Here is a 22,144-nt window from a genome sequence, read left to right on the forward strand (position 1 = left end):
CAGCATGTTCATATATATTTCTTTGACACATGCGTTACGGAGCTTTCTATAGCTTTTTCTGGACTTTTCGGCTATTTTCTACTGTTGAAGTTTCATGCAACGGAAGACCATCTGTTGAGTACTCTCCATTTTAAAACTCCAAGCGAGCTTCTATATAGAGACAACGGCCCTAAATCATGCCATTAAATTCTTTAAAGAAAATATTTTTGAGATGTTACAAATAAAACACAGCAAAAAGTCAGTCTTGGAGCAAATCTATAATGTTACGAAAACATTTTTAGCAAATTGAGTTTTCTTCCAAATATATTTTTAGTTTGATTATCTAAGGTACAAAAACATAGTAAACTACAAATAAATGCCCTCTATGGTTCAACAGATTTATAGATTAACAACGCTTACTAAATGATATTTGGAAAAGAGATGTCTTTCTTAGGATCTTTTAAAGATGAATCAGATGAACTGCCAATAAATTAATTGTAAAAGAAATTATCTGATTGGTGCAACAATATGCATTATTTAAAAAACCTCATATGCAAAACCCGTAGCCCACACACACACACACACACACTGCCTGAAAATTGTAGTTAACTGAATAGTTGAACTCGTCTGTTACGTAAATAAAAGGTAAAGTTTAACTCTTTAAAAATATTTATTTTATAATAAATCTTAATAGCAGGGCAATTTAATAAGCTACTTTTTCAAGCCTATCTATTGAAACAATCATTCCTGTTCTTTCAGGCTTGAATTATAATACTAAATTTCACACTAAAGTTTTTTAATGTCAGTAATTATGTAGTTAGAGCTTCAGTAATATATATGCTTACTGGTTACATATATTTATTCTGATAGTAGCACAAGTGTATTCATTTTTTCTATAATATTTATTGAGTGTGGGGGCATCTCCTGCCACTTTCTGAATGTATTCGGAATATAATACAAAACATGTTCAATAATGTATGGTGTACAAGTACGGTATATTGTATGAGGTATAAATATAAATGAAGGTATTAAAATATGAGATTTGGTAACACTACATTCGGGTGACAATTTGGCCGATCGAGTACCATGTAAATGTTCCAGTGCTTGCTTTTAAGCTTTATAGGTTTATTCATTCCAGTGTTTTTTTCCTATTCAAAAGCAAACTGATTCCTTTTTGCTATGCAGAATCTATTAAACTAGAATATCCTCTCCTCTTCAGGATTCTTTGAATTATGTCTCTGCTGTGGTGGTAATAATGTGAGGAGTCGGAACATATGGCATAAACATCAACTGATATTGTTTGCCATTTACACTCAGTATGTGTAATGCAATAAGAATGGCACCCAGAGCCATGTGACCTATCTTCCAGTCGTGGATGTAGCTCTGTGTGTGTGTGTGTGTGTGTGTGTGTGTGTGTGTGTGTGTGTGTTGTTTAAGCAGGGAAAACGTGTAAATGAAATTTTACAAGACTGTGTATAACACCAGAAATGACTACTTCACTATCCTTTTTCATGATCAGAACGATATATTATTTGCATTTTGGTATGCTCCAAAAGGTAAGATTCTCTTATGTTATCCAGTCTGCTGTTATGGAAGTGAAACAGGTTTCTATCATCTCCATAATGTTGTTCTTTCACCCTTTACAGTAGTGACAGTAGTATAAAATTGTCTGATTGGTTTATAATTTAAATTGAAACAAAACTTTGTGTTACAACAGAAGTTAACAATTGAATGTTCTGTTAAATTATTTTGTCACGTTTTAAAAATGTGTTACATTACCGAGGGATTGCGTTTTTATGTGTACATTTTACTTGTTGATATTTAGGCACTGGGCATCGAACTATTTGAGAAAAGTGAAACTGAATCATAAAACATGAGCCTAAGTTATCTGAACATAGAGATTTTCATGTTTCATTTCTGGAAAACAAGAGTTATGAAATCTTATAAAATTATAAACAAGTATATTTCTTTTTATTAATATTTGAATCTTATATATTTGTGAACAGCGTTTCTTAAAACAAACAGTGTAAACTTAAACAGTTATACGTAAAATTCCTTTATTTCCATGGGACAACTGCTCATAACTGAAAGTATACTGCATCACAGTTTTAGAATAATACTACAGCAGAAATAAATGCATTTATTTTAATGTTAGATTAATAGGAATACTGATACATTTCCAAACTTTTTTCAGCATTTTCATAATATAAAGGAATACCAATATTCACCTAAAATTCTTTGGAGAGATAGAGTTTGGGGTAATAATATTTTGCTACTTTCTCTTTCTGCTGCTTTCCCACGCAACTCTATGGAATTTGATATTTTGAACAAAATTCAGGTCTACTTTTCAACATATTATACTCAGTTATCATTTTTGCTAGCAGCAACTGCAAACATTTTTATTAGTAGTAGTAGTTATTAAAAATAACATGATGAATTTATAAACAACACAAAACGGTAATATTTCAGAATCTCATCTACATGTAGTTAACAATCAAAGCTGGAATAGGAGAACATATCAGTATAATAAATGTTTTAAAATTTATGATACCTATTTCATATGAAATTGATGGGTTCATTTTTTAGTATTGCTAGCATATGTTTACAAATTCAGGAGTAATTCAAAAATGTGGTTTCAGAAAGTAATGGCTAATCTTTATTTTATGGTTAGTTGCAGTGAATTATATTTATGTAATTTGTACCGGGACAGCACTGGAACAGGTGCTATTTTTTATTTAGCTGTACAATCATGTATTTGCTTTGTTTCTATACTCGCAGCAGGCAGATTTGAACATTTTAAAAAAACATGCTTAATCAAAAAACACAGTCACTAACACAGTTTCAGTCACTAGTAAGGTTTGCATGTACTGATCTGAAGGGGTTTCCCTTATATGAGAGAGAGACCTTTGGCATATGCAGGAAAGCTAGTTTTTAACTCCACCCCAAACCTAGGGATGTAAGGAGGCAGGGATTTCCATCCCATCCTGTGTTTGTCAAAGTCAACACTGTTTCCCTTCCGCTACAATTTGGCTTCGATTAAAACCCTCATTATTCATCTCACTATCTGTGATGGCCAAAACTAATGCAATTTATTCTATAATTAATTTCTAAGGAAGGGAAATGTCAAAAACAATGCAGATAATGATGTATTTATTTATCATCATTTGCGGACCACAGAAACAGTAATAGTAAATATCACTCATATTCACTTGTGTGATTTCCATTCATGGCTTTGGATGAACATGCAACTTGTGGGCAATTTTTGCTCACAGTTCCATATCCAACAGAATTATCTGACATTGCTGACTAAACCACAGGTCTCAAGAGCTGAAAGTTATGCTGAAAAGAAACAGCCTGATGCTTGCTTCCCATCAGCCTAGGACACAGTAAGAGAAAAGAGTTCACTAGGGATGTCGAGCATGTATCCTCTGAGATCAGTTCGCTGCACTACTCCTTAGAATTACTGGAACTGTGAGGCAGACAGATGATTTGCAGTTTAAAGGTGGGAGGACTGCTTCCCCACCCCACCAGCTCTCTTAGTCTCAGCTCAGCTAGCACTGGTCCTCTTGTTTACTGCCCCTACAAAGTCATTGGGCAGGAAAAGTCTCTGCTAGGCATCAGCTACATCCTGAGTCTCACTTCATGGCTGCCACTAGCTGCTCACCAGCTACAGTATATGAAGCCACAGACTAAGCAAGACAGCAGTCTGCAAGCAGTAGCCAATTTTTAATTTAACATTGTAGTGTATTATATATGTTAGTAGCATATTTAAACAGCTTGTTTGTGACTGGACTAGCCTCTTCTGTGGCAAAATGCAGCCACTGAACAGAATACGCTGTTTTCCTGCTAAATCTGCTATTTGCCCCTGAAGAGCAAATATGTGCAAATAGCAGACTTAGGGAGTATTTTTGGCAGGAAAGATTTAACCCCCCTTCTTCTCTGCAGCCCTGAACATCACTTGGCTGGTTTTTGTTAGGAAAGAGTCAAAAGCATGATATTTAAACACCCACTACCAAACAGGTAGGAAACATGTGGCTTGGGAATCACATGCACTCACAGCCTCATTTTATATAGCTCCCAAGGCTTCTTGTAGGTATCCCATTCTCAGTTAATAACTAATGCACCATGTAGTTTGGCCCCCAGCTTTCAAGCTTCTCCACCTATAGAATTGAACCCATAGTAAATTGTAAAGGTAAATACACATCTGAGCCATGCTTTGAAAGTTCGTTTCCAAAAAGTAGCTTGTTCTATTTCAAGTCCATCTTGTCCACAAGGAACTAGTTCCAGTTTTTCCTTTTATAAAAGGAACTGGTTCAGCTCAAGTTTATCCAAACGAACTTTTTAGTTCATAAAAAGTTCTTCCTCAGAAATTTCTCCCCTAGCATTCAGAATGTTGCAAGCTGTTGTGATGAAAAATCATGGGTCACAAATGATAAGGTGCCTGACAGACAGAATGTCAACTGGTGAAGCTTTCCCTATAATTGTATTTCCAGACCAGAAAAGCCTTGCTTCTTTAATTTGTGCCAGCTGCACAGCTGTTAAAGGCACACAGTTTCATTCAGTATGTTCCTGGACTTGTGTATGTGTTGCTGCAAGCTGCTCCTGTTGGGAGTGAATCTCTTTAGCAGGAAATGTCTCACATTCCTTCACAGCTGAAATTAAGGTGGAATTCATATAAGTTTTACTCAGAGTAGACCTATTGAAATCAATGAACCTAATTTAGTTATGTTAATTTCAATGTGTCTGCTCTAAGTAAAACTTAGGTGACTAAGTGTCCATAACAACAGCTGGGCGTCTGTATTTACGTAATAAGCTTTATACTGTTGCCTCCACATTTTGCTTTCTAACTTTTCTTATAGATGTCCCATTGACTTTAAAAAACAAAAGAAAGCTAAGTGTTTGGGCCTCTGGCCGGGGGTCGAGAGGAGCGGATGAATGTGAAGATGAACTAGAGGGCCCATAGAATGACAGCTTAAACATATTTTCCATTATCTGTAATTGCTTCAGAATCTGCATGTTTCTCAGTTTCTTGGAAGCATGTAGTTCTGGTTAGGACATAATAAGGGGCCAAATTTTCTGTATAATATTTTAACTAGGGCCTGATTTTTCCCTGTACTTAAACTGTAACAGTTTAGAGAGTGGAAAAAGAAAGATTAGGGGCCTAAGTATTTAATCTGCTTCAATAAGTCCAGGTGCAGAGGTGGCTGTTTTGGGCAGTGGCAAATAAGCAATTTTATAAACCACCAAACACTACTGCAACAGCTACAACAGGGGTCGGCAAGGTTTACCTCACCTGGGCCGGTTCACTCCAGCGGAGATCCTTCCAGCCACGATTTCCAGCATCTGTATCTGCGCAAACACGATTCCCAGCGTCTGCACAGACGTGATTTTCAGCATCTGAGCATGTGCAGACGCGATTTCCGGCACCGCGGAAGCGAGTACCCATCTGTGCTGCGCCAGTTTAGCATAGTGCGCGGGGACTTGCCGAGTGGGCGGCTCGGTTTGGGGGCAGCTCGTGGGCCGGTTAAACGACCCCCATGGGCTGCTTGTGGCTAAATATGGAGCTGCCTGTAAAAAGAATTAGAAATTGTTAATTGGTAGTTGTTAATCAGGAATTGCCATGAATAACGTATTTCCCCAGTAGTTAATGATTGTCACTGGATTCCAGTTTGTATCCAGGCGCAATAGAAGGTGTTGATTTTTGCCAGAAAGCCCTTAATGTTGTGGGGCCAGGGTTTCTAAAGAAGTGCTTTCTTCCATGTAAACCTGCCCAACAATTGGGGTTTTTCATTTGAAAGCCTTCTCTGAGTGCTTCTGGCTTCAGAGGTCATGTGTGTGGCCACCAGTGAAAGTACGTTTTATGTGAAATTCCCTCTCTAGGCAAATTCACTTTGCTCATTTGTTTTGTTTTCCCCGAGACACTAGGCTCAGACTGCTCTGTTTAGCAGAATTTTCAACAGCAATTGAAATCCAGTTAGCTTTTAAAAACTTTGTTAATAGTACAGTGGTACCTCGGGTTAAGTACTTAATTCGTTCTGGAGGTCCGTTCTTAACCTGAAACTGTTCTTAACCTGAAGCACCACTTTAGTTAATGGGGCCTCCTGCTGCCGCCACGCCGCCAGAGCACGATTTCTGTTCTCATCCTGAAGCAAAGTTCTTAACCTGAAGCACTATTTCTGGGTTAGCGGAGTCTGAAACCTGAAGCATATGTAACCTGAAGCATATGTAACCTGAGGTACCACTGTACTGCTGTTTGTATTTTATTGTGCCAGCATAATAGAGTTCATTTTCCAGGAGCAAAGACTACACATAGGATAAACAGTTAAGGTTATTGCAGCTCATTGAGTTTGGCAGTGCAAGGATTCCGCCATCAGGCAGCCTACCTGCTGGCAAATGCAACCCCCGCCCCCTTACTAGCACAATGCTGATAAGAACGCCTGGCATATTGGGTCCACTCCTCTATAAGCAACCTGTGAACCTGGAGATATAGCTGGCATGCCAGACCCTGAGCTGGACCTGGACTAAGAAGCAAAATGGCAGGATCGCTTAAGAGGATCTCCATTGGGGACCAGGGTTTCCACCCCCACTTAACCCTTATATATATTTGTCCCAATACCTTCCTTGTAAGGAATAAAGTTAAAACTGTATAATGGGACCAAAATCATAGAGCGATTTACTCTATTATTGTTAAAGAACAAATCATAGTCATGCATAGAGGAGGAAAAAAGCCCACAGCCCGCAATGCAAAGCCAATCACAACTGTAGGTAAAATTCCTTATAGCAATATCCACAGTCATGTAGTAGGGAGAATGGGTAGGGAAGCCAGTGACTTATCATCTGTCATTTTGAATGAATGAGGCATCCCACATATCCAAAATACTAAGATCTGTGTTAACTTAAAACAACAGCACCCTAATTATCATAAGAATAGGATGGTCTGGATTAAGTGTAGTATTTCCACAGTTGGCACCGTATCAGCATCATTCACTGGCTAGGAAGTAGACTTTGCTCAGAGAGAGGAAAAAATGAGATGCTGCCAATTTTTGAAGTGGTGTGTTGAATAGATAGCATGTTGTTAAAATTAGTGCTATGTCCATGATAGTTAAACATTACCATCTGCGTTAGCCAGCGGATTTATGTACAAGTACTTCGTACAGTGTTAACTGCCATCACCTCCTAATCCTTATTGTGGAACTAGTTTTGAGTTTACCTTTCAGACCCTTCCTTGCAGAAATATGTACCGGTACTAGTTTAGCATTATAGGCTGTCACTGGTTTGGGAATCTGATTAGACTCCCTGTGAAAATTCCAAACACACCTGCTGATAGTGAATTATTGGATGTAAGGCTTGATTCCCATTCATTCATTTTATATACTGCCCTTCATCACAAAATCTCTGGGAGGTTCATGTCATAAAAGACAAGGTAAAAACACAAGTAAATAGTTAAAACTATAACCCCTCCCCTTCCCACAAACACATTTAAAAGGCTGTAGAATATAAATCAGCCAAAGGCCTGATTCCTCTGATCCCTTCTTCATATTTGTTTAAAGCAGAGCTTTTCATGTTGGTGACACACTTTTTAGACATGCATCATTTCATGACACAGTAATTCAGTTTTGCATCATTTCGCAACCCCGTAATTCAGTTTTACTAGCAAACTGGAGGTTAAACTAACCCCTTTCCAGCCGCAGGACGCGCAACATACCTACACACTGCAGCCAACACACTAGCGTGTTGTGACACACAGTTTGGAAAGCTCTGGTTTAAAGGGATAAATAATTAAATGCAATGCCTACTATCTTAGTTACAGTGTGGTTTGCAAGACAACTAGGTTGCAGACTAATTTAATATTCTGTTACCTAATGGTCAGCCCACCAGTTGAAGTCAATCATTCTACAAATGTTATTCAAAGATGTTTTGTTTCTAAAAATAGAAATATAGTTTTTTAAAGCACATGCACAACTACTTAATTTGCTATTTATTTTGGCTTTGAATAAGCAATCATCAGATTATTTGAATGTTTGAAGGGGCATATTTTCTGCTTAGCTTTTCATCACTTTCACAGAAGGGATTACTTTACTAATCCAGAGATCTAGATAACTTACCATAAACAACTATAGGTTCTTGAATGTTAATGGCGACAGAAGTGGTGGAGTGACTCAGCTGCACTGGTTGTGTGGTATGTATCAAAAGAAATACATCCACAATTTTCCAAAATGCAATTAGTTGTTTATTTAATAAATTTATATCCCGCCTTTCTCTTAAATTGGGTTTCAAAGTGGCTTACAACATTTTAAAATATAAAATAATAAAACAACATTATAAAATACAAAATAATAAAAACTAGCTAAAAGCAATAATTAAAACACATCCAAACACATTTAGAATGAGCAATTAAAAACAGTTTCCCATAACAGCAGCCTAGTGATCAGCATCATCTGCACCTTAATTTTCAAAGGTCTGTCTGAATTAAAAGGTCTTAAGCTGCCAGCAGACGGATAACAAAGAGGGAGCTCCATATTCATATTCCATATTCGTAAAACCTTTTATTGGCATCACATACAACATCCAAAACAAAACAAATCAATACAGAAGTACCACTTCCCCAGTGGCACAAAACATTTGCTAAAAGAAAGGAGGCAGAGCAGTCTGTTGTCACATCTCTTGGTCTCCAAGGAGATCAGACGTCTGCAGTGGAAAGAGGGAGCTAGTCTAACCTCCTGGGAGGAAATGCCACAATATGGGAGCAGCCACAGAAAAGGCTGTCTCTTGCGTCACTCTGTGCTTCTATGATTGATGCAGCCAAGAGAAGTTCCTCACCCAAGGATCTTAAGCAGGTTTGTATAGGGAAATACAATCTTTCAGGTAGTTTGGGCCCAAGCCATATTGACTTTTCATATTTTTAGTATTTTGAAAAATGGTTGCATCAATATTAATCATGATGATGACAGAATGAAAATGGCAATAGACAAATATAAGCCTGAAATATAATAATAATCACAAAATGTTCATTTCAGCAGGCTTACTTTAAATCCAGCCTTTCTCATGTCTCCAGATTCCTATCCACTTCCCTCTTGCAGTTTTCTGCATGACATATTGTTCAATTTTTCCACAACTAATGTGAGCTACAAGGAGATGAAACAAACACCCCAAGGAAATCCCTTTCCTGTCCTGCTGCTACCCATCTCTCAGTAGTCTGATCTAGGCCTTTTGCTAAGTAGTCTAAGTCTAACCTTAAACTTCGTACCTGTTACAGACTAAAATGTATTTCCCCACCTCATGCATTTTTTAAAAAAAGAATATGTGTGGTCTGTGCTGGGGACTTCTTTTATATATCAAATAAAGACTGGTCCCATAAAATAGCTTCCACACTTGGAGGGACAGCAAAAAAGCAAAAGAAAAGAAAATTCAGCCTCGAAAGGCTGTGGCACAAGGCCATTACATAGGAAACAAGCAAAAGCAAACCCTTCCTAGTTAGGGAATTCCAAAGTCTGGGTGCTGCAAAGGTCACTTGTACTCTAAAACAGCTGCACAAAACAACCCAAACATTTTGCCACAGGGACACAACCTCACCTTCTGTTCTGCTACTAAGCAGACTCGTATTTGCTTTAGCAACTGAAGCTGATCTTCACACTATCCTTACCCGCTGAGTTGTTCATTTTGCTCCTGTAATGAAATTTTGGTATTCTAAAACAATGTCCTTAGGGATGGATCAGCCCTCTCAGATTAACTGGTTTATTTATTTATGGTGTGGAAAGCCCCTGGTGCATTCAAGACTTACTATGACAGCATGCAGAAGAGATGAATGATTTTACTGTATCTCTCAGGTGCCCATTCCATGAATCTCACAGATAGTAGAAAGTTTTAGACTGCCACTGCAGCTGTTGAACTAGTCTGAGTTGTGCCTGCTAATGCATGCACTTTCGTTTGGTCAAATTAAAGAAACATTATTTGCTCTTCTAAAATAGTAAGGAATTAAAAGGTAATTCAAACTCCACTTTTAAAATTGAAATTACCATTTCATGTTCATTAACACACATTTGAGTCAAGTTGCCTAAAAAACATTTGGTATGATTAGCAGAATATGGATAAGGAATAAAACAATAGTTGTAATTGTTGTGATACCCACATAGCAAAGTATAAAATGTAGCATTCCAGATGCCAGCTACACAGTCTATCTTTCATAGCATATAATTCGGCATGAGTGTGCCTAATTCTCTAGTAGGAGTAATGACATGCATGGGAGTTTCCGATCAAATCACATATGTTGGGACGCTAAGGTTTGGTACATAATGGCTTGAATCTTGTAAAGCTGAGCACTCTCCAATCTTGACATTCGTTTTTTTTTATAGGTTGGATGGGTTGATGGGAGAAAGCCTTGGCCCAAGCAGAAACAAGTTGGTGTTTATGAATGTGTAGTATCTTATTTGTATCTACCTTTTGTAAGCAAGTCTTAAGGTTAAACTCTCATGAAATCAGTTGAAATGCTAAGTGGTGGGGTGTCTGTGAAAGGAAAATATTATTTATTTATCTAATAAATAAAGTGAAGCCAGTTATTTGGAGCATGTTCAACTGATACGAAGTTGCATAACTGCATTACAAATCATTTGTACCAACTTGAGTTTTATTTTTCTGGCAATAAATATGCCCTCTTTCTAGTCCAGATTTTGTATGTTGGGTGTGAAATATTCCTTTCCTCATAATCATGTCATTTTCCAGTGTGGTGTTATTTAATTGGTTCATTGCTCATCAGTGAAGTTCCTTACAACACCAGCTCCCTTTACCACTGTTAAGCCATTATTCTTCCAGTTGGTATTCTTCAATCAGTTGAAAGCAGAATTGAAATTGCAGTTCCATATGAGACATTGCACTGTATTACCCATAGGACAGCTCATATTTTCTCAGAAGTAAGTCCCATTCAGTACAACTTGTGTTTAGGAGTTCAACTTTCAATCATCAATAGTTCAATACTTTTTTAAGCAGCTGTTTTATTTTTCCAGGCACTGCCATTATTGAAATTTGTTGTTTCAATTAGCTGATTTCTTAACTGGTTCCTTACCATGCCTGAAGTTGACCTTTTAATTATTTCCCTAGAAACAGATTTCTAGTTTTTCATTATCTGTGAAGGGGTAAAGGGGACAGTGGGATAGCAAGGATGAAGGCCTAATGGCTACGCCCTCTCTTCACTATAGAACTCTGAAAGAGATAAGTGCCATATCTGAGTGAAGATCTGGCAATCCTGTTTAGTAAATGGTTTAAATTTTCATCTGCCAGTATTAATGATAGCAGAAGAAGTGCAGATGAAGAAAGACAGGAAAATTACAATCAAATTTGCTTTTGAAATCCACGTTTGGTTGTTTGGCTCATCATTCTTGTTCATTTCAGCATTATAAGTAGTGTAACTAATCATGGAAACGGAGAACAACCATTTGAAGCATGCTGATTATTTATGGCACAAGTCAATGAGGCAGTTAACAGTGTAAAATCCAACAAACAATGTTGCAGATATGAAAAGCAGCTGCACTCATTCCTCTGCATCTAACTGCCTTCGTTTGAACAATAGAATGTATTGCTCACAGAGTATAACTTGCAATAATAGTATAAGCTAGATATCTTGGATTTGGTGATATGTAACTTGGTTGGAATGACAAAGGATAGTCATTTGTGTTCCATCAGTTCCTTACTTGGCACTCAACTGCTATCAATTTCCCCTCCAAAATATGTCAGATCAGCTTCCTGTTTTAAATGAAACACACACATAAATGTTATATTGTGAATTCTTTGTATACTTTGAGTAAATTTTCCCTACAAATAGGCATTTCATGAGAACAATAATTAAACTAATATAGTTGGTTAAAATAAACATTTGTTTGCAAATAACTTTTGCCAGAAAGCCATTCCTATTCTATATGCTTATAGTAATTACAGTAATAGCAAACAATGAAACAATTTGCCGTGCCTATATTTTCAAGGGACACATTCTCAGTCCCTTGAACCCCAGTTGACCAGTAATCCTGAACCAGAAGCCCATCTCCAAAATGCCCTTGGGTGGGGAGGGTTAGTGAAGAGTGGTCAGTAGTTACATTCTTGGAAAAAACCATTATCATGTTCCTAATCTAGTAGTCAATGGATGTGTTTACTAGCTGTTTTAAGGATGAATATGGTTTTATGGTTTTAATTGTATATTTGGGTGTGATTTGTAAACTGCTCTGGGATTTTTAAAAGTAAGAGTGGTGTGTGAATTAGTCTAATAAGCAAATGCTGATCCTTCAAAGCCTTAAGGCATAATCCTAAACACGATAGCCTATAGTTGAAGGGCTAAAGGACTTGACAGAAGCCTCACTGGACTGGCAGAACACCTGATACATCACTGCCATTGCAGATAATACTGGCAGAACATCTCAGATACACCACTGGAACATGCTGTTGGGCAGGTTGCGTGAAACAGGGAATCAGTTGTGTGAGTTGCACATGGTTGGCACAGGGAAGGACGCTTGCCCCTTCAATCCACATCCATGCCTTAATCAATGGCACTTTACACTAGCCCTGGATTATAGAATACAGTAATAGAATTGTAGAGTTGGGAGGGACCCTGAACATCATCTAGTCCAGCACCCAGCAGTGCTAAAACTAAAGCTCTATATTTGCTGTCTGTCGTTTTAACACCGTTTTTGTAATTTTTGTCATGTGTATTTCCCCTTCCTGCCTGAGCATACATTGGAAACAGTGACAATTCTGCTTGTGCAATAGCAATGAATATCTGGTACCTTAAGAAACTAGGAAGCTGCCTTCTTCTGAGTCATACCATTGACCCATTTAGCTTAATATTGCTGGGACTGATGGGACTTGTAGTCATAAGCTGTCAACTTTTCCCTTTTCTTGCGAGGAATCCTATTCGGAATAAGGGAATTTCCCTTTAAAAAAGGGAAAAGTTGACAGCTATGCTTGTAGTCCAACAACATCTGGAGGACACCAGGTTGGTGAAAGCTGACCTGCACTGACCGGCTTCTTATACTGGGCAAATTTAATTTTCACTGGCTTATTTGTTACAAGGAAAGTGCCCTTCTATTAACTGCTCAGTAATGGGCTTATAATAAAACCCACTGGATTCAATGAAGTCCTTCCATTGACCTTCACATATTTTTTTGGCTTGGGTCCCAAATGAACATAAGCCTCTTTTTAAATCTTTGAAACACTGATCTGCCTTTAGCATCATAACTGAAATGAATATAGTTCCAGACACATTAGGGGATGGGCTGGGTTAATAGTATGTCATAAATCACTTCCCTTCCTTCCAGGGGTTTAGCAAGGATAGATATCATGGGTAGCATCTTAGCACTTAGTCATGGTGACAAGGGTCTACTGTTAAATTACTAATTTAAACTAAAACTATTGCCTGTTGTTTTGCAGTGCTGCCAAGCTTCTGGACAAGAATCTGTTCTCTGTCAGCACCCCGAATCCTCTGCTTCCTTCTCCTGCAGGTCTTCAGCTTGCTCAGCTGCAAGCCCAGCTTACCCTGCACAGGCTAAAATTGGCTCAGACAGCAGTCACCAACAACACAGCAGCTGCAACTGTCCTGAATCAAGTTCTCTCCAAAGTGGCCATGTCTCAGCCTCTGTTCAACCAATTAAGACATCCATCCATGTTTAACGCTCCTCAGGGACATGTTGGAGGGCCTGGAGTTACCAACTCTAGATTCCCACCTGGTGGAATACATTTTCCAGCACAAAACCCCGCTTTGGCAGTACCGAGTGGAACTCTGGGGCCTGTAAATAACCTTCAAAATCAAAACCCAAATGCTGTTGTCATAAATCCTTTTGGAGGTGTAATATCTCAGACAGCTGGACAACAGGCTGTAGTTATGGGACTAAATAAGTCTGGCATCTCCTCTGCTACAGGTGGATTTTATGACTATGGTAAACAAGTATTTCCCTCTGATGCGGAACAGTGCAGCCAGCATGGCTTTGTGACCACTGCGTCTCATTCAGTCCCAACTTCTTCTGGAGTTGGAACCTATGATGGTCATTTTGGTAAGCATGACAACCATCCAGGATTTCAGAAAGACTTTTATGGAGTGAGTTCTAAAGGCCAGCATACAGCTGGTGTACAGACTTTGACTTTTGCTGCTGATCCACATAATTCTCATCAGATTATAAATCAAAAAGGCGAGGCGGGTTCTGTAATACATGAAACAGAAACAAAGCAGTGGGAAAATCCTTCTACTTTTCCTAGCCAAAATAAGCCTGACACCATGCCCAATGCCAGCATGTGGCCATCAACAAGTGCCCCATATGAAATAAGAAACGATCTCTACAACCCTGAAGAACCAACGCCTGACACAAAGTTCAGTGCTGGCGCTCCACTTCCTTTCAGCAGAACCAAAAGCAGTAAGCAGAATTTCAGCAACTCACGAATGAGACAGAAGCAGGAAGCAGATTTGTCAGTGAGACCTCTTCAGTCTCATGAGCTAAATGACTTTCATAGTATAGCACCTGTTTGCTTCCCTCACATCTGCAACTTATGCGATAAGAAGGTCTTTGATCTAAAGGTACGTCTTGGGGAGAACTGGACATCTTTCTAGTACTTGGAAGTGTGTTTCATTAAATTAACTCCAAGGCATTCCTGACATAAGTTGTGTAACTGTTATTAGATTTTTTTTAGTCTGTGTATTTGTGGGTTGTTACATGGGTCTTACAAGTTTACTCAAGAGCAGACCCACTGAAATGAATGACCACTACTATGTTGTGTCCATTCATTCAGTAGGTTTCTCTGAGTAAAACTTTGTTGAATGAATGAATGAATGAATGAATGGTGCCATCAGATTAAGAATTCCATTGTAAATGCGCAAAGATCTTTCAGAGCTATCATAAGATTCTTTTACAGAAAAGGAGGTCAATATGTTCCTGCTGCCTCCCAGGTCTTTGTTGCAAAAATACTTCCACAATTGATGTATGGCACCCAGATATTTAATTGTCAAAAACTCAAGTCCCTGGAATCTGTACAAACTAAATTTTACCGCTCCCTACTAGGGTTACCTACCTGTGTCTCCAACACTGTCATTAGGCTGGAGGTAGGTCAACTCCCTATTAATGCCAGGATATGGATCCTGAAGATTCACTTCTGGCTAAAACTCATATTTTTCCCAGTGGGAGTGGCTCCATTGACTCTACTAGACCCGTTCCAGTCTAAATGGAGATTGTCGCTTTATGAAAAATTGAAGGGCCTGGGGCTTTCCCCACAAGAACTTATAGCCTCAGGTTTTGAAAAGGCTAAAATGATGGTGAGCCAGCGAATAGGAGATGTAGAGCTTCAGGACCATATGAGCAAGATAGATAAATATCCAGCTATCCAAGATTATGGAAAAGGGTTTAATCTAACCCCATATTTGCTGGATCTACAAATCGCAAAATATAGGCGGGCGTTTGCCCTTACCAGATTTGATGTACTGCCATCTGCCTTACTAAAGGGCAGATACGAGGGCACACCCTATGCTGAACGAGTTTGCCCATGTGGTCTGAAGGAGGTGGAAACGGCTTCACATGTGTTGTTACACTGCGACCTTTACGGGGATATCAGGTCACTGTTTATCTCCCCTATCGTTCAGAAATTTCCAGGTCGATCTGAATCTCAGCGGCTGAAAATCCTACTAGGAGATAAAAACCCAGAAGTAACACTGAAAGTGGCCAAGTTTTCTGCGGCCGCGATCAAGCGGAGGGCATTAGTTGTAAAAAAGTAAAAGATCTGACCCCTGGACAAGCCCCCCCCCTTTTTAAGTCTATACATATATTGTAGTGCATATATGAGTATATATGTGTGTGTGTGTGGGTGTGTGTGCATATGTGTATTGTTTTTATGTATAATTTTACAACTTTTAATTGACACCATCATTCCCTCGTAAACTACTGTTGCCTTGTATGTTTTTTTTTTTTTCTTTTCTTCTGGTCTATGACCGTAATAAATTTATTCATTCATTGTTAAATATCACCCAAAGGCTACAATCCTAAGAAGATTTAGCCATTAAAATTAGCGGGGCTTGCTTCAAGCTAAATATGCTTTAATAATAATAATAATAATAATAATTTATTATTTATACACCACCCATCTGGCTGGGTTTCCCCAGCCACTCTGGGCGGCTTCCAACTGAATATTAAAAACAGTACATTCTGTTAGTTGTACACTGAGGAAATTTATTATACACACCGATGGATTATAAATGTAGAACTTTCCTTATATCTGAAGCACTTTGGGGAGAAGAGCTGTAGTATTTCAATGATTTGTCAGACCGCTTCACGAAGAGCAGATATTAAAATAGTAGATAAATTAATCACGATTCTGCAATAGCTAGGTTCTGCTCTCATCCAGTTGTCACAAGTAAGGCCATGTTATTTTATTTTGCAAGATGGCTGTTTTTGTGAAATGATGAACTTCCTCCATAAGAAAATATTAATACTAATGGAGTTACATTTCTGGTGCTAGGAAAAGTGTATCCTTTAGAACAAAACTTGGTGAGAGAAATGTCTGTCCCAACCTAGCTTCTTATCTTGCCATGGTACTGTAGTAAATCTACCAGCTTCTGGTACCAGTTCCTTATCCTCAGGTGATATGTACTTGGAGCCTGATTCATATTTGTAAGTGATTTATACCAGATTGTTCCCCAGTATGGTGAGAAATAAACTGTTTTTAATGTTGTAACCTTCCGTGATACCTTAAGGTGACGGATAGGTAAGAAATTAATATTATTATAATCAGTAAATACATAATTTGACATGTTAAGAAAAGAATCATATCTCAGGGTTGATATATTTTTCATCTTTGTTGTCAATAACTCTCCTTATTGGAAATTTTGGTAAATGAACAAAGATTTTTTTGTGTTTGTTTTTAAATGTCACATACATTGAAATAAATATTTTTTAAAAACATTTGTGGGCACTCAAAGTACCGTATATTCAGCACTTCAGAAATTTTCTCTACATTAATTTTACTCAACCTCCCTTATATGTCCTTTTAAAAAACATAAATATTGCAGTCAGGAGATTTCTTGTCACACGGCTTTTTTAGTTCTTGTATTTTGCAATTAAAAACAAAAAGCCTGAGTACCAGTTCTGCTGCACTGTAGGGCACTCTGCAGATAGGCATGGAGGAGGAATTTGTCTGGTTTGCTCTTTTACAGTTGCTCAACCTGATCTAGCGCTCCTAATTTGCTTGTGGATAAGAATGTAACTCCCAGTCTGACTATACACTTCTTCAGATGCAGTTGAGATGCAGTTTCACTGCACAGAAATATGCATGAAAGCAATATCTTATGTGACACATACAAAATGTTTATTTTACAAATGAATGCATTGAAAATTGAGCAGTTTATGTTAAAAGCGTGTACAAAATACACACCATTTAAATGTAGACTTCTTGTGTATTCTTTCAAAAAATAAGCATAATATGAATTAATGAGTGAATAATGTTTGCACCTTGCTGTCCATTAGTTGCTGTATTTGTTAATTGTATGTCTACCCTGAGGTATTGACTGCTGCTTTAATTCATACTGTAATTTTAATGTATTCTTTATTGTACACCACCTTGTGATTTCAAATGAAATAAATAAATAAGAAAATGGGACAGAATGAACCTACAACTGAGCACCAGCAAGACTGAAGTGGGATGGATTTAGGTGGATCAGTCAGTCCCTTTGTGCAGATATGGCTCCTTCACATACAAAACCCCCGTCCGCAGTAGGGGTTCAGAAAACGTCCTGTCCTGTTTCAGTGTTCCTCCAGTGATATTGCTGTGAATGGGATGAGCAATTCCAGCAGCTGTTGGAACAGCTTAATTCAGCCAGAGTAGAGTCACTGGAAGGAGCACAGCAGTAGGGCTTGGCAGTTTGTGGACTCCAGCTATGGCTAGGAATTTATGGGCCTGGATACTTGCATAGTGCATGTTTGCAGAGTTTAAGTGGGTCAGATTTGTTTCATCTGGAGTAATTTCATGTCAAATTTTGGAATAGTATGGAATTTTCTACAAAAACAAAAATCCCCAGAAACTTCTAATACAGCCATTCATATGGCCTATTATAACAAATGCGGCTGCACATGTTTTCTTCTATTTTCCCACAATTTTATTATATTTTCTCACTATTTTTATGTAGGACTGGGATCAGCATATTAAAGGAAATCTTCACATTCAAAAATGCATTGCTTTCTCAGAGAAGTGAGTGTTAAGAAACAATTTTGTGCCTGGTTTGTGACTTATATTACTGTTTTATTTAGTTTCTTGTACATGCTTCTTGAATTAGAGTTGTGATCTAATCATAAAACATGTTAACCATAAATACTGTGTGGATGTAAATTCTAGTAAATGAACACAGGAACCTTTTGCAAATGAATGTATGTGTTTCGAATCTTCTACAGACAATGCATGCATGACAAATGACATCAAGATGTAGACTAGAGTACCGAGGTCCAATTATTTGTCTTGCAAAACAACTATATTGCAAGACAGATGTATTTGCACACATACTGCTGTTCTTACTGGAAGCAGAAGGAATGCATGCTATCTCCAGATACAATTTCCATCTGAAACCCATAGCTTCACACTGGCTTATGCTATTTTTGACAATCCTAACCAATATTTTGCCACTCCCACTTCATTTGCATGCTTGATCCTTATGGGTTGACATTCTTGAGGAGGCTGAAGCGAAACGAATAGTGCAAATGCCCTACAAAGCAGTCCTAATACGTCAGTGATGTAATGTCCCTGGAATAACAGAATAATTTCTGGTAGTGAGCAGGGGAGTTTCTGTGATAACTTTGCGTATTTAGGCCAAGCTCTTTTCCAGTTTTCCTACTGTCTTGCTGAATGTCAACCTTTTTTTCTTTTTAGTTCCAACATACGGTGTGTGCTAAGTTCAGCAGAAGGAATGCTGCACTCTTCTCCAAATAACACATCTGCATTTAATCTTTCTGGTTCCGAAGGTAAATTACAATATTAAAAATATATAATTAACAGTGCACTCCTATATATGTCTACTCAGAAGTAAGACCTTTTGAGTTGAACAAGACTTACTCCTGGTAAGTGAGCATAGGATTGCATCCTTAACCTTTTTTTAGTTGGCATACTGTTGCAGCAAGCAGGGTTACGTTTAATTGTATGTTTATTCGCACATGACATAATATTAGCTATACGTTAATGTATTTTTGTTCAAAGTTTAAACAAAAAAGAGCTTTATGCAATAATGTAGCATTATGCAATAATATATAAATAAAGAACAAATATACTGTCTATTTGGATATATTTATAGCTGTTCTGATTGAGCCCATCCAGACATTTTTGATAGCAAATGAACTAGATCATCTGTCCACGAGGCCACCTATCACCCAAATCATGCATACAGCCGAAGGAGAACGCCCCATAGCTCTGTCACTGTACTCTAATAAATCTTTTAAATGAATCTAAGCCTTTATAATGAATAGTAAGTCTGGTTTTATTCCTCTGACTGCTGGCTGACGATGTGTTTATTTTTGTATACTTTACTGCTTTACTTCAATTGAATTTGTTGGTTTATCTGCATTTTATTGCCATTTTATATTACTTCAGTTTTTATATATTTAAATTTATTGAGATTTCTTATATGTAGATTTATTTTTAATACTTGTTCATCACTCTAAAAACTTTAAAGTTGAAAAATTGTTTAAAAAATAAATAAAAATCTGAAGACAGGCATGGGGAAAGTCTGAATCAGACTGCTGTGCCCCCTTGGCTGTTTGTCTTTTCCAACAAAGATCCTAAAAACAACAAATAGCACGTCTCAAGGTCAGACAATGGTGCTACAGTGAATAAATCAGAATGGTGGGAGATTCAGGACAGACCAAAGGAAGTACATCATCATTCACACAATGCATAGTTAAACTATGGAGCACACTAAACACATTCTTAGCCAATGGAATTTGATACTAAATGTTCTGGTGATGGCAACCAAGCTAGATGGTTTTAAAAGAGGCTTAAACAAAAATCATCACAGAGGATGGGGCTATCAGGGGCCATTAGTCATAATGGCTACATATCTTGGATTAGAAGTATTATGCCTTCTGAATACCAGTTCTGAATAACAAGAGAATGCTGCGCTCATTTCATATTTGTGGGCTTCCCATAGGCATTTTGTCCATTGTGAGAACAGAATTCTTGACTAGATAGTTGCTTGGTCAGTTCCAGCAGGGTTCTCCTTATGTTCATCTTGCCCAGCAGAAACAGGACCATGATGGATATTTCATTTTGACTTGATGCCTCACTGGGCTCAGGAAATCACCCCAGCTCACCCTCTATTTGTAGAATTTCTCCAGAGAATCATGGGCAGTGGTAGCCTATCATTAGAGAAAGACTGCTTTGTAGGATGGGCTTATACCTCCATGAACCTGAAAGGCTGTGACAGATAGGATTTGTTTTCCCAATGTTAGAAAGATACTAGTTATTTAAGAAAGTAGCACTTCTTCGTTTTTTGTACATCAAACAAATTTCTGGGTTGTCACTAAATACGTTCTATTTGTTTAGATTACACTTTAAACGTGGGGACATCATACAACTCTACAGCTTCATTTGGCCAGCCAGGTTCTACGTTTTCTTCTGTACCATCCGGAGTAAATGTGAGTATCTCACACAATGTACTAAGTATAGTTCTGCATTCAGCTCTTAGTGAACATCAGGGTTTTCTTTAACAGCATTAAAACAATATAATTGAATATACTTGAATGATCTAACAGTATTTCTAATTAATTTTGAATTAATTGCTGGCCTGTATGTAGCCCAGGGCTGGGCCCATACTCCTTCCACATTCATGTATATGCTTCCTCTCCAGTTAAGTGATATGTAGAAAATAAAATTAAAAGGCTTTAAAAGCATCCTGTAGAGCTGTGCAGTGTTAGGTTTTCAGCATTGCAATGTATCACCAGCCAAAGATCGTGATCTGGTGCTACATTGTGATGTCAGAAGGGAGGGGTGAGCTGCTTCATCCCCAGCCCTGCAAGGCGCAGGGGTGAAACCGCCTCAGCTTGGAACTAAGGCGGTTTCACCCCGGGGCTTTGTGGGCCCAGGGATGAGGCAGCTTGCTCCTACTGCCTGGCACTTCTCCACTGAGAGGAAGGCAGCTGTGTGTGCCTTAATGTAGAAGTATAATGGAGCCCCCGCCCCACCTCCAGCTTGTGCAAGCCAGAGGCTAGGTGGGGGCTCCTTTAAACTTCTCCACTGAGGTGCACACAGCTGCTCACCCTTCCGTGTAAGGGAGCCCCTACCTTGTCGCTCATGTAAGCCTGAGGCAGGGTGGGGGCTCCATTGTTTTATGGTTCAACTTCATTTTAATGTTGCATTTTTTATTGTTAGCCACCCTGAGACAGGAAAGTCAGTGTATAAGAAATAACAACAGCAAATAGTTCATATTAACTATTTACAGTAGTATAATTATGGCTATGATAGACTTAAATCCCATTCTGTCCTAACTGTTGATCAAGGTGTTTATTGTTACTAGATCTGATTTTAATGTATTTTGAGCAGTGTATGGAAAACTGATATGCCTGAGATATGAAATGAATGCATAGGATTACAGGAGAAAGACAACACATAGATTTGCCTTTAAGGCTTGTATTCCTATACAGTGCAAGTTAAGAAAGAGGGTTTTTTAAAGTATGTGTCTAGTTGGATGCTGTTTTAGATATCTGTATATACATTTATTTTTAACAATTTCAGCTGTCACAAAGGAAAAGTACACCAGGTCGAGTAGTACACATTTGTAATCTCCCTGAAGGAAGCTGTACAGAGAATGATGTTATTAATCTTGGACTTCCCTTTGGAAAAGTCACTAATTACATCCTTATGAAATCCACCAATCAAGTATGTCCTTCTTTTTATTGTTTGCTATTATAAAAGCACAAATATGTACTGTAAATGTATTGTTTGAGTTTTTAACATAAATTGCATTTTCTTAAAGTGCAGTAGTTACCGGTATTTCAAAAGTGACTGTGTGTAGTTAGCTCTTTAGTTCTTCCAGAATAATTGCTTGTTTTATTTTTAAGGTGAATTGTGTATACTCTAGTTCAGATGCCTAGTTTAGATCATTGTATTTTCAGATGCCTGCATATTTTACAGGGACTTTGTCAAGCAAACACAGGACTGCATCGTAGGAGAT

At 38.1% G+C, this 22,144-nt stretch overlaps 1 protein-coding gene across 11 annotated transcripts in view; it reads left to right on the top strand.

Annotated features, from left to right (window-relative positions):
• RBM20 (RNA binding motif protein 20) overlaps positions 1-22,144 on the top strand; it is a 110,643-nt gene that overhangs the window by 69,702 nt on the left and 18,797 nt on the right. For 9 of the 11 annotated variants that reach the window (XR_013393196.1, XM_028730314.2, XM_028730310.2 and 6 more), the window contains exons 2-6: positions 13,390-14,527; positions 18,119-18,180; positions 18,853-18,944; positions 20,518-20,609; positions 21,706-21,849. Coding sequence is in view for 10 of the 11 variants with exons in the window: in XM_028730314.2 (XP_028586147.2) it covers positions 13,390-14,527; positions 18,119-18,180; positions 18,853-18,944; positions 20,518-20,609; positions 21,706-21,849 (1,528 nt within the window). In the remaining variant the exon portion in view is untranslated. Of the gene's footprint in view, positions 1-1,410; positions 1,536-10,734; positions 10,887-13,389; positions 14,528-18,118; positions 18,181-18,852; positions 18,945-20,517; positions 20,610-21,705; positions 21,850-22,144 lie in introns of those variants that run through there. The other 2 variants (XM_028730316.2, XM_028730312.2) reach the window with 2 other exon arrangements.

The sequence above is a fragment of the Podarcis muralis genome, chromosome 6 (genome assembly GCF_964188315.1).
Source record: "Podarcis muralis chromosome 6, rPodMur119.hap1.1, whole genome shotgun sequence".
Classification (NCBI taxonomy): domain Eukaryota; kingdom Metazoa; phylum Chordata; class Lepidosauria; order Squamata; family Lacertidae; genus Podarcis; species Podarcis muralis.